We start from the raw sequence: 13018 nt of genomic DNA on the forward strand, positions 1-13018 counted from the left end.
AAGTTTTCAATTTAATATGTACATAAAAAACCCAAAATACTGAAAACGCGAATAAGAAACCAACTTCAGCATCGTGGCTGAGATAAAGTGAGCTCTAAAGGCTATAACTCAGGAACATTACATAATAAGCTATGCAATGGACTTATAGATGTGTGTGTGTGTGTGTGTGTGTGTGTGTGTGTATATATATATATTCCTGTGTATATAATATGCTAAAATGGTGTTTAAAGGTTGACTAATCTTGTTTTTTCTTTCTTTTAGCACCTCTACCATTGCTTCATAAAATGACTGGAAACCGTATAACCGTCACGTCTTACAAATGTGTCAATAACTATAACTGAAAAGGTGAAGCCTCAAACTGCGTCGAGTAACTGGCTTTACCTGTCCAGCAGCTAACTGACTGACCCAAATCACAGCAGTGCACTACGCATGCGCGGGAATGTATAGTCTATTCTAGAGAATCAGGCCGCAGATTCGTCAAAATAATAAAACTAAAATAACCAACAAATTAACGGAAATTATAACTTGTTTTCTTTTTTTATGTGCACAGTACATTTGTGGTTATTCACGTCATTATTATTCTATATTGATCGGTTTCATTTTCTGCCGAATAATTACGTATCGAATGTGCTACCGATAGTCTTCCACTGCGTGACGTGGAACTGGGAGCTTCGCTTCCGGTAGTGATACCGAGACCACCAGCAGCATCAGTAGTGTGTGGCCCGGCCGCTTCACCGTGCAACATGGGTGAGTGCGCTTATAAACTATGTTGGTGGCGTACAGCGTGTATGCCGCCACTCTATGGGGTAGACAGCACGTTAGCAGTAACCCGATCATAATATAGTTAAAGGGCCATATAGGGATAGAACATGGGACTTCAAGAACTGCCTGGCCGGTAAATTGTCCTTGTTCACACACAGGAACATTGCGTTTAAAGCACATAATGCATATTTTTCTGCTGTAATGTGTTCACGCCAGATCAGATCACAGAAAATAATTATTCTGATCTAATTTTTACATAGCCACAAATAGCAGTAGCGCCCAAGCATAATTTTAGACTAGACCCATTTGTTACAGACACTGGTAGCCTTGGGCCATCCGGATGACTTGGCTCTGGTTACACTGGCGCACTACATGACTTTATTTCCAGGGTAATGCTTCACGTGACTGTCCGCTTCAGATCCAACTTAATGGATCCTTATGAGCCTTAAGGTGGCCAGACGTACCTTAGATAGCTGAATGATCGTTCAGCCGATAGGTATTGCTCCCGACCCCCCCCCCCCCCCATACACACTCGGTTGGCGTGCATGTGTGCGTAATGAGGAGAGGGGAATAGGCACTGCCAGACGCCTTATCCACAGGATAGGTCATCAGTATATGATCGGTGCGGGTTCGACACCCGGACCCCGCACCGATCAGCTGCTCCGGTGGTGTGCGGGAGCCAGATGTCATTGCACAGAATGCAGTGTACGGAGCCTGAAGCAGATAACTCCATACATTGCAGAGCATCTGTGACCGGAGACCTCGAGAGCAGCTGATCGGTCTGGGTGTTGGACCCCCACAGTTCATATATTAATGACCTATCCGGTGATTAAGTCATCAGTTATCCAGTACAATACGTTTAACGCTTTGGTTAAGACCTCTGGGTCTCCCACCGATTTCAGGAATAAAGGGACCAAGTTTCTTTTGGCTTTTTCCCTACACCGCAAATAACCAGGAGCGCCAATGTGGGGGCAGACACTGTGGAGCCACGGTGCTTTACTAGTGCTTGGACACTAGGATTGTGGGGGTTGTGGCAGTCGGGCTTACAATCGTGGTAACACCCCTTTAATGATTGTCTATGGGAAAGAAAACGTTTGTCTTGCGGTTTCTTGCATGCAACTTCATTTTTTTTAAGTGAATTGCAAAGAAGAAAAAATGAGTATGGATCCAATAGAAGTGACACCGTTGCATTCAGCTGCATGTTGTGGTTTTAATGGGATGACATTCACCCTCTAGTCCCCATCATATAAATGGTCTGGTAGTTGTGCCGCCCTCCCAATACAATAAATGTAACAACAGTCATAAAGTAATTGTACACTGCATGAAAGTAAAGTTATCATAAAACCGACAGGAATTCTACTGACTAAGGGCGGATTTAGACAAGCGTTTGTGTTTTTGCGCGTGCAAAAGGCACTTAACTGCTCTGTGTATCATCACATAGGATGTGCGGCTGCGTGATTTTCTCGCAGCCGCCATCATGATGACACTCCGTTTGGATGTTTGTAAACAGAAAAGCACGTGTCTTTCTGTTTCCAAACATACTTTTGACTGCAGTTGCGCGAATCACGCACGTCCCATAGAAGTGCTTCCGTGAGCTGCGCGTGATTTTCACGCACCCATTGACTTCAATGGGTGCGTGATGAGCGAAAAACGCAGAAATATAGGACATGTCGTGAGTTTTACGTAGCAGACTCACACTGCGCAAAAATCACTGACAGTCTGCACTGCCCAATAGACTAACATAGGTCCGTGCGACGCGCATGAAAAAAACGCGGGTGGCACGGACGTATATTGCGTTCGTGTAAATCCGCCCTAAAGGTGAGCACCTCTTAATAAAGTAGACGCCTCTTACTCCAGCGCACCGGAAACCCTTTAACTTGTCAGATATTCTGTTCCAAATTTCAATCTGTAATATTGCTGGAGGTCCAGCACCGGTGACCCCACGATAATATACTTTGTCATTGCGTAAGTAGATGTTCTCTATGACACCGTAGTCATCTGTATTACTCTTGTTAGCAGAGAGAATTACAATAATCTATTTTGGTGGGTTACATTTGCTACCTGGAGTTGTCAAGGCCTGTTCTAAAAGAGGAATTCCCATCGTAGACATTTATGGTGTACAGTATATGACATAAATGCCTGAGAGGTGCAGGTCCCACCTATTGTGTGAACAGGGGGCCACTACCCAAGTCAAAGTGGCTCCCAGCGGCTGCATAGACCTCTGCATTAAAGTCTTTGGGAATGGAAGATCTAATGTGTATGTGGGCAGATGTCGGAGGTGTTTTCCCTAGAAGATAGGCCGCTTCCGGAAGTGTCTGGCAGCTGCTTATTCCCGCCTGTCCAGATTAAGTGAGGAGGAGCCTGGGAATCGGTAAATACTTCTTGGCGGGTGTACGGCAATGTGAAGAGATCTGTTTTGTCTTTTTGACATGGCACTGTCTTGTGGACCGCATCACTTTAATGCTGGTTCTCCCAGGACTGAAATGTACTCTTGGTTTTTCAGATATTATAAATTATTCCTGATATAATTGTATTCAATCATAAATATGATCAGGCTAGAGCTAGAAAGCAGACCCAGAACGGCATTATTGGCCAGTAGGGCGTATGACCGGGACCCCGTCTAGGAGTATCAGCTCCGTTGTTATATTTGTGGCCTCTGATAGCTTTATCGGCTATTGAATGCGGTCTATTTGACATTACTTAGGGCATAGCTCGTTCATATATGGAATGCACTATAGATCATATCGCATTGGCTCCTAATGACTGTTCCCCTCTCTTCTTTTAGGGGGTTTCTTTTCCAGCATCTTCTCCAGCTTGTTTGGAACCAGAGAGATGAGGATTTTGATTCTGGGTCTAGATGGAGCTGGAAAGACCACGATACTTTACCGATTACAAGTGGGAGAAGTTGTTACCACCATTCCGAGTACGTACCACAGTTGGTGTTTTTTATGCTGCTGCACTTGCTTATATAAATAGAAATGAGTTGTCATAGATTGTAGAAAGATTTCCTAAAGGGTTAAATACTATGAGCAGCAGCAGTTGTTGTGGGGTACAGTATTACGGTTATTAAGTGGTAAATCCGAATACCCGGGGTCTTCTGTTCTGTCATACGATGTAGACAGATTTTGGGCGACCGTTGTATTTGATTTTTATAAATGTAGATCTGAACCTGGTAAAACAGTTAGTGACGTGATCTTGTTCTCTCCAGCCATTGGTTTTAACGTTGAGACCGTAACCTACAAAAATCTGAAGTTTCAAGTATGGGACCTTGGAGGACAAACCAGTATCAGGTAATATTACATGTTATTTCGGACTTATTTGGAAGGCATTCTTTACGCTTCCCTGTACGTTCTGTATTGCAACTTATCATTCTCATATTTTATTGCTCTTATTTGAATCCATTGCCTCTGTTTCCTGTTCAGTAGAAGTTTGCTTGCTAGATTGGGGAGGTGCATCACTATAGTTATAGAAATAGAAGGCCTGAGCTACACTATGACTCAAATATGGGAGTTGTACAATAGCACATCCATAAGAACGAATTGAGTTGTGCTATCTTAAAGGCGTTGTCCACCTTCTGACCACTGTTGACCTATCCACCGGATAGGTTATCAGTATTCTATCGGTGCGGGTCTGACACCCGGACCCCGCACCGATAAGCCGCTCCGGTGACCTGCGGGCACCAGATGTGGTGGCACATAATGCTATGTACGGAGCCCGGAAGCAGTTGGCTCCGTACATAGCATAGCGGCCGTGCTGCAGGTCCGCTCCTATTCACTTGAATAGGAGGGGACCTGCAGCTCGACCGCTATTCCGTGACTGGAGCTAACTGCTTCCGGCATGTATGTCCGGTGCACAGAGGTACTGGACCGGGCGTCGGACCCCCACAGATCATGTATTGATGACCTATCTGGTGGATAGGTCATCAGTTGTCAGAAGCTAGAAAACCCCTTTAAGAGATCTTCGAGCATTATGTTCCCAAATTAAGTATTGATATTGATATACAGTCATCTATGTCCCTCCATATTAAAGCGCACCCCACAAACCTGTCCGTCTTTTTTGTCTCTATATAGCAGTGTGATTTCTGCAAGCGACTGTCAGGGCTGAATATCTATATTTAACCCTGACATCCTCCTATAGGATTGCACTAGCATCTAAAAGGAGCCAGAATGCTCCTGGTGGTAGTCATGATTTTCAGACTGCCACTTCTTCCCATTGGCCATATGGGGGAGACTGTACTGAAACCTGTAAGCCAATCCGTGCTCCCAGAGGCAGCTGACTAAGCCATGCAGATGCAATCCAGTTTTACAGAAACCATCTCCATCGCCTCACAACACTGGATACAGAAATCCCTTGACAACGACTGCGAGTGAGCAATTATAATAGTACAGACTGCTGGTCTGATGGGCTAGAACGAGATTAAAGGAAACCAAAGAGCAGAATAAAGGTAATGAGCATTAGGGTGTATTCACACGTTGCGGTTTTGCCACTAAAACCACATAGAAAAACCTGCATGCATTTTTACCGTAATTTGCCGCGGTTTCCGTGCAAAATCGTAACATGAATATACACTAAGGCTGGGTTCACACGACCTATTTCAGGCGTAAACGAGGCGTATTATGCCTAGTTTTACGTCTGAAAATAGGGCTCCAATACGTCGGCAAACATCTGCCCATTCATTTGAATGGGTTTGCCGACGTACTGTGCCGACGACCTGTCATTTACGTGTCGTCGTTTGACAGCTGTCAAACGACGACGCGTAAAATGACTGCCTCGGCAAAGAAGTGCAGGACACTTCTTTCAGACGTAATTTGAGCCGTTCTTCATTGAAGTCAATGAAGAGCAGCTCAAGATTTATGAGCGTCAAAGACGCCTCGCATAATGCGAGGAGGAGCTTTTACGTCTGAAACGAGGCAGCTGTTTTCTCCTGAAAACAGTCTGTCTTTTCAGACATAAAAGCCACTTCTCGTGTGCACATACCCTAAGGGAAGGTTGTACAGATCATTTGATTAGCGAGAAAAAGTTTATAGTTAGAAGTCCACTGTAAGCTGGAGAAAAGGGTTAGGTTAGGTCCAGTTCACACAGTTTTATTGGCGCGGAAACCACATCAGAATCTCCGCCTCCCATTGTTTTCAATGGGAGGTGGAGGCAGGTTTTTTTCTACCTCGGCTTCTAGCCTCGTGCAGGACAAGAATGCAGCATGCTCTTTCTTGCCGCGGTTCCGCCTCTGACCTCCCATATAAATCAATGGGAGTCAAAGAAAGCGTTTATTCGCTGCGTTTTTTGGCCGCGGGCGCAAACGCTATAAAAAAAACGCAGAAAGTGCAGGCAGGTCAAAATCTACCTCAAATTTCCTGAAGGAAATTCCTGCAAATTCTTCCATGTGAACAGGGCCTTAGGTAAAAATGATATTGCATCACTGGGTCTTTATGCATTATGGAAAGCTAAAACCGGATGAGAAGTCACATTAGTCATCTCCTATTTTTACATAAATACACCTTCAACAGATCTTTTTCAGATATTCCACTAACCAGTGTAATTTCAAAAAGTTGCCTCATATGGTTCACACCATGTGTATCTTGTACAATCGTATCCATTAGGTCAGGCTTTAACTCCTTCCCACCGCAGCCATTTTTTTAATTTGAATTTTTTTTTCTCCCCACCTTCCAAAAGTGAAAAGCTTTTTTCTTTTTCCGTCGATTAAAGCCATATGAGGGCTTAATTAATTTATTTTTTGTACCATTTAATGTACTAGGAAACTGGAAAAAATGCTGCATGGAGTGAAATAGGAACATTTTTTAGAAATGTATGAATAAATTGACAACTGGGTGTTACTATTCCCCTTGTCAAGGGGGTGTGTCACTACAAAGTCTCACTCTGTCAGCACTGATTTGACATTGTCAGACCCCAACTGGTGACACCCAGTTGTCAATTTTTCATAAATTTCTAGGAGGAAAAACAGGGGAACAGCACAGTGCAGAGTAGTATGTTCACACGCTGAGTCAAAAACGGCTGAAAATTACGGAGCTGTTTTTAGAGAAAACAGCCTCTGATTTTTCATGCGTTTTTGAAGCTGAAAATTAAGCTTCTTTTAATTTGGAGCTTCTTTTCAGGCTTCTTTTGAGGAGTTTTTCATAGTGTTCAATGGAAAATCAGCTCCAAAAAACGCCTCAAGAAGTGACATTCTACGTCTCTTTACGCTCCATTTTTTAAAACAGCGGCGTAAAAAGACGCCCCGTATGAACTAAATGCTGTTTTTCCCATTGATTTCAATGAGCAGATGTTTGTAGGCGTTCAGCTTCCGTTTTTTCAGGCATTTTTCGAGGTGTAAACACCCTGAAATACGCCTGAAAGCACTGCGTGTGAACATACCCTTATAAGAAAAAGTGCTCCAGAATTGTTGTTTTATGAGGAATACAGCTATTTACTAAAACAGACATGTTGGGAGTAGCGACAGGTCCTCTTTTAAAAGGCTCTGTCACCACATTATAAGTGCCCTATGTCCTACATAAGGAGATAGGCGCTATAATGTAGGGGACAGCAGTGCTTTTTATTTAGAAAAACAATCTATTTTTACCACTTTATTAGCGATTTTAGATTTATGCTAATGAGTTGCTTAATGCCCAAGTGGGCGTATTTTTACTTTAGGCCAAGTGGGCGTTGTACAGAGGAGTTTATGACGCTGACCAATCAGCATCATGCATTCCTCTCCATTCATTTACTCAGCGCATAGGGATCCTGCTAGATCCTTATGTGCTGTCTTATACTAACACATTAACAATACTGAAGTGTTTAGACAGTGAATAGACATTCCACGGGATGTCTATTCACAATCTCTGCACTTCGTTACTGTTTCTATGGTAGTTACAGCAGAGGAAGCGTGATCTCGTTGTAACCTGTCATTTACTGCGTAATCTCGCGAGATTACGCTTCCTCTGCTGTAACTACCACAGACAGAGTAACGACGTGCATAGATTGTGAATAGACATCCCGTGGAATGTCTAAACACTTCAGTATTATTAATGTGTTTAGTATAAGACAGCACATACTGATCTAAAAGGATCCCTATGTGCTGAGGAAATTAAGGGAGAGGTGTGCATGAGGCTGATTGGTCACCGTCATACACTCCCCTGTACAACGCCCACTTGGTCTAAAGTAAAAATACGCCCACTTGGGCATTAAGAAATCATTAGCATAAATCTAAAATCGCTCAAAGTGGTAAAAATAGATAGTTTTTTTAAATAAAAAGCATTACTATCACCTACATTATAGCGCCGATCTCCTTATGTAGGAGACAGGGCACTTATAATGTGGTGACAGTCTCTTTAAGTAAATACCAAAAATGTTTTATCTAGAATGAATGCTGTTTCATGTATCTTTTGTTCTATTACAGGCCATATTGGCGCTGCTACTATTCCAATACAGATGCTGTGATTTATGTAGTAGACAGCTGTGACAGAGACAGGATTGGGATTTCCAAATCTGAGCTGGTGGCGATGTTAGAGGTAACAATGAAATATTAATTCATTGCAAGTTACGTAGATGTATACACTTTGAATAGCATTGGCTCTATAGTCAGCAACTGTAATCTTTATAACCACTTTTGCTGTTTTTATTTGCTCCTTGGAAACTGACAACTAACTGCTGTTGACGGATCTGTAAGGCTAGATTTACACGGGTGTTGCGTATCTCGGACGTGAAAAACTGCAGTTTTTCATGTCCGAGGTGCATCCGTGATCTGTGCTGCGGGATGCGATATCACGCATCCCCCATAGACTAAAGGGATGCATGAAGCATGAAAAACGCACGTCACGCGGACCTATGCAAGTCAATAGGGCAATTCAGACATTCAGTTCTTTACACGCAGCGTGTGTCCGCTGCGTGAAACTCACTCCATGTCCTATAGTTGTTTGTTTTTTGCTCTTCACGCACCCATTGAAGTCAATGGATGTGTGAAAATCACGGACAGCACACGGACGCACATCCGTGTGCTGTGCGTGATTCACGCAACACCTGCTCAAGAAATGATAAGAAAAAGAAAACCACCTCCTTCACTGTATTTTGCTGCCGTAAAAAACACATGACATACGGCTGACATACGCGCGTAAAAAACGCTGACAAGCACCGTACACTGATGTCACACGGAACTGCAAGCTCCCAGCGTATAGGTTAAACATACCCGTAGTAGGCCTCCATTCACCCGACAGAAGCCAAAAGAGTATTCTTTTGGCGTCCGTTGGGGCGATATATGTTGGTATAGTTTTTTGTTTTTTTCCCTCCTTGCTGGATAGAATAGCATAGACGACTGTACTATTCTATCTCGAGGCATCCGGCAAAGAAACATATACTGCGTATACTTTTTTTTTTGTAGCGTGTTAGTCTATGGGCGACGGATGCCACTGTATTCCTATACAGTGGCACCCATTAGGAAATTCTCGTGTGTGTGCGTGCGTGCGTGCCCACGTACATATAGTGCGTGGTATAGTCAGTGGGGAAGGTATGAATTCGATATGGAAGCTGATGTGTAATAAATGCAATCAGTGACTCAGGTCATGTGACTTTCTATGTATCGTTATTGTGTGCGGAAGAATCGCATGGAAGTCTCCTGTACGCAGCCTGGGGTATTGCTGCTAGTGCATGGATGTATTGGAGTCCTGTTGTAATTTCCACCTCCATCGTGTATGTGTGATGGCCGTGATCCACTGTCTATGCTGGAATGCTGTAGTTCCGGCAGTGATGGACAGTTAGTATATAGGATCTCTACGGTATGCTGTGTTCTTGCGCTGGCATGTGAGGTGAATAAGGAAGCGAACAGTGCAATAGATGACAGGGCTGGGTTTGTGCAGAAACACTTTATAACTGTACAGTATCATCTTCAAATAATGGCAGGTGGTCAGTGAGTTTCAGGGGGGAATGTTGTGCGTGAGGGTATGTAGGGCACCAGGCTGTGAACAGGAGGCTTCGAGGCTATTTTTCTGCACACCGTTGATGAGCTGCTGTCGAGTTTCTTCCCCTCCCCCTCACACGCATAACATTCCCCCCTGAAACGCACTGGTCACCAGATTATTTGAAGATGATGCTGTACGGTTATAAAATATTTCTATACAAAATAGTGAAGTAAGTTAAAATAAAGTATGCACTATCAGGTCCTGTTGACACAGAGTATTTTGCAGGCCCAAAAAATCTGCTTCAGGCAGATTTTGACCTCCCTGCACTTTCTTACCGCAGTTTTCGCTGAGTTTTTAGCGTCAATCAGCGCCAAAAAAACTCTGTGTGAACAGGGCCGAAGCGTCCACTCATGCGGGGTGCAGCATGACAGGAACTACAGCAGGGCGTAGGCTCTATACAGCATTGCAATGTGAGCCTAAGTGCGATGTATCTCACTATACAAGTACAGTGGGATGTGTTGTAGCCTTATATCGGAGGTGGTCATGCAGTAAGGAGGAAAGGGGGTTTACCGGTTTAATGGTTGGTGGGGGGGTCTCCCATTGGAAATGTACCCCTTTAGTGTATGTTCACACAGGGCTGATTAGCTGCGGATTTTCCACTTTCCACATGGGTTTCATTGCAGAAAATCCACAGCGTATTACAGTAGCAGCAGAGTGGCTGAGACTTTAACAAATCTCATCCCCCACACACTGTGGAAAAAAACCTACTGAGAAAGCATTCATAAGTTGAACCTGCAGTTCAGTTTTTTTTTAATCACTGCTCTTTAGTTGCGGGTTTTCCCCATTGATTCCGCCACAAAAAAATTGCGAGGAAAAAACAACTTTTTCGTTTAAAATGAATGAAAAGGACAATACTAATCCCCTGGGGTGTTGTCATAGTGACGCGTTCCTCTCTTTCCCCGTGCAGCCCGGCCTCCTAGGGTGACGTTTCATTCCATGGGACTTCTGCAACGTCATCCCAGGAGGACGGGCTACTCGGAGTACAGGGGCGTGTGTCGCTATGACAACACCCAGGGGCTAAGTAATGGCTTTTCTTTTGCGCATCGTATCCGCCATTTGTCAACATACCCTTAATGGAATGCTAAATCTGAAGCTTCATCAGCACATATTTCTTTAAATAGATCTGATATCTCCTTACTTAAAAAGCTGGCTAAATTAACAATCATGTTTCCCTTTTAGGAAGAGGAGCTGAAGAAGGCCATTCTCGTGGTTTTTGCAAATAAACAAGACATGGAACAGGCAATGACCCCCACGGAGGTAGCAAATTCATTAGGTTTACCTGCTTTGAAAGATCGCAAATGGCAGATTTTCAAGACGTCGGCTACAAAAGGCACTGGTCTGGACGAAGCTATGGAATGGTGAGCAAAACAAGTGTGCCCGCTGTTTAGGTGGAACCATTATTTACTTCCCGTTGCTTATCTAGCGCCAACATATTAATTTTAACAGACCTGCAGCTTCTCGTTTAACAACAGCTAAGACAACCTAGTGTCTTGTGGTAGGGGACAGAATATATGATATTTTTTTTCTCATCTAATATAGGAGGTTGTGTAATGTAGAAAACCCCTGGGAAAGGACTTCTGAGTTAATAGGTGGTCGTTCCCCATTCAGGACCCTCCTCTATTAACCCCTTCCCCCTGCTTGCATTCTGGGCCCTAATGACCAAGCAATTTTTATAGTTCTTCCATCACATTTGAAAAGCTATAACTTTTATTTTTGCGTCGACATAGCTGTATAGGGTCTTGTTTTTTGCGGATTTTTTAATTGCACCATTTTGGAGTAGATGCGACTTCTTGATCACTTTTTATCAAATTTTTTTTAAAATCGGGATTCACACACAGAAAACAGCAATTTTTCCATTGTTTTTTATTTTATTTTTTATGGCGTTCACCGTGCGGGTTAAATAATGTCATAGCTTTATAGTCGGGGTCGTTACGGACGCGGCGATACCAAACATGTGTAACTTTTTTGCTTTCTTTTGTTTTTTTTGTGTTTTTTTTCTTCACATTTTTTTTCTTCACATTTTTTTTCTTAACTTTATTAAACTTTTTTTTTTTTCAACTTTTTTACTAGTCCCACTAGGGGACTTTAGTATGCGATCCTCCGATCGCATTCATAATACACTGCAATACTTCTGTATTGCAGTGTATTATGCCTGTCCGTGTAAAACGGACAGGCATCTGCTAGGCCATGCCTCTGGCATGACCTAGCAGGCATTCACCACAGGCAGACCTGGGGGCCTTTATTAGGCCCCCGGCTGCCATCAGAGACAGACACTCGGTGATCTTATCGCCGGCTGTTGGTGGGATGAGAGGGAGCTCCCTCCCTCTCTCCAAAACCACTCAGATGCAGTGCACGCTATTGAGCGCCGCATATGAGGGGTTAAACGGGTGAGATCGATACTAATATCGATCTCACCTGTTCGAGCAGGGACGCTCCCAGCCCTCAGTTACATCTGGCAGCTGAGAGCAGGGAGATTTATCGGCTCCCTGCTCTGTTTATTTATCCTGATGCAGCGCCGTGAAAAGGCTTATGCATCATAATAAAGCCCATTAATGACCGCCGTGAAAAGGCTTATTGCCGGTCATTAAGGGGTTAAGTGGACAGACAGCTAATTTCAGAAAATTGTCTCCTGCGGTGGAGGGAATTTAAAACCCGCTGTCAGGTTCTGCCACAGAATATATCACTTTAACACAAATATCAACGGAAGATGGAATGAACATTTTGATGCCGTGTCTTGTCTGCAGATATCTGTAAATTTGTTCTGGCTGAATTGCGGTGACTTCATCCTTATTCATGAGGTTTTGTTATCCTTGTCTTGCAGGTTAGTGGAGTCCTTGAAGAGCAGGCAGTAATCTTATCCTGCCCAGCGCATTGCTCTCTCTTCATTGTCCCGCTGTACGACTGGCTCTGGATGTACATAATATATGCACCATCACCGCCTAAGCTCCAAACAGTGATCGACAAGGGTGTTTGAATTCAATCTCTTCTGTGCCCACCTCCTATAGCGCTGTATCATACTGCACTATTTGTGCCTGTTCCGTAGTGTAGCTTCACTTTATTTATGACTGTTTTGTAATGATACATACAATTGGGGGATTGCACAACTTGGTTTTGAGATCACATATCTTTCTCTCTTATGTGAGATTTTTTTTTAGATGTAAAAACCTGATTGATTTAGATGATGGCCAGCTGGAAAAATGGCCCTCGGCTGTGTAAAGATCATACTCTGAAATTCATCTGTATAAAATAAACATTTATAATTGTAGTCTTCATGTTGTGGTACTTTTAATTCATCAGTTTTTGGGTTAGAA

General features: G+C 43.4%; 1 protein-coding gene across 1 annotated transcript; it reads left to right on the forward strand.

Annotated features, from left to right (window-relative positions):
- Positions 1-639: 639 nt before the first annotated feature.
- ARL1 (ARF like GTPase 1) lies at positions 640-12972 on the forward strand. The gene is made up of 6 exons (XM_075856697.1): positions 640-747; positions 3548-3685; positions 3971-4052; positions 8153-8264; positions 10887-11065; positions 12529-12972. The coding sequence occupies exons 1-6, from the start codon at positions 744-746 to the stop codon at positions 12557-12559; spliced, it is 546 nt and encodes a 181-aa protein (XP_075712812.1). The 5' UTR covers positions 640-743; the 3' UTR covers positions 12560-12972.
- Positions 12973-13018: the final 46 nt, after the last annotated feature.

This window comes from Rhinoderma darwinii, chromosome 3 (genome assembly GCF_050947455.1).
Source record: "Rhinoderma darwinii isolate aRhiDar2 chromosome 3, aRhiDar2.hap1, whole genome shotgun sequence".
In the NCBI taxonomy this organism is placed as follows: domain Eukaryota; kingdom Metazoa; phylum Chordata; class Amphibia; order Anura; family Rhinodermatidae; genus Rhinoderma; species Rhinoderma darwinii.

Bases quoted from the DNA above. Each gene is read 5' to 3' on its own strand.
- ARL1 (XM_075856697.1), top strand. The intron at 4,053-8,152 runs GTAATATTACAT...GTTCTATTACAG, and splicing joins GGAGGACAAACCAGTATCAG to GCCATATTGGCGCTGCTACT. The intron at 11,066-12,528 runs GTGAGCAAAACA...CTTGTCTTGCAG, and splicing joins CTGGACGAAGCTATGGAATG to GTTAGTGGAGTCCTTGAAGA.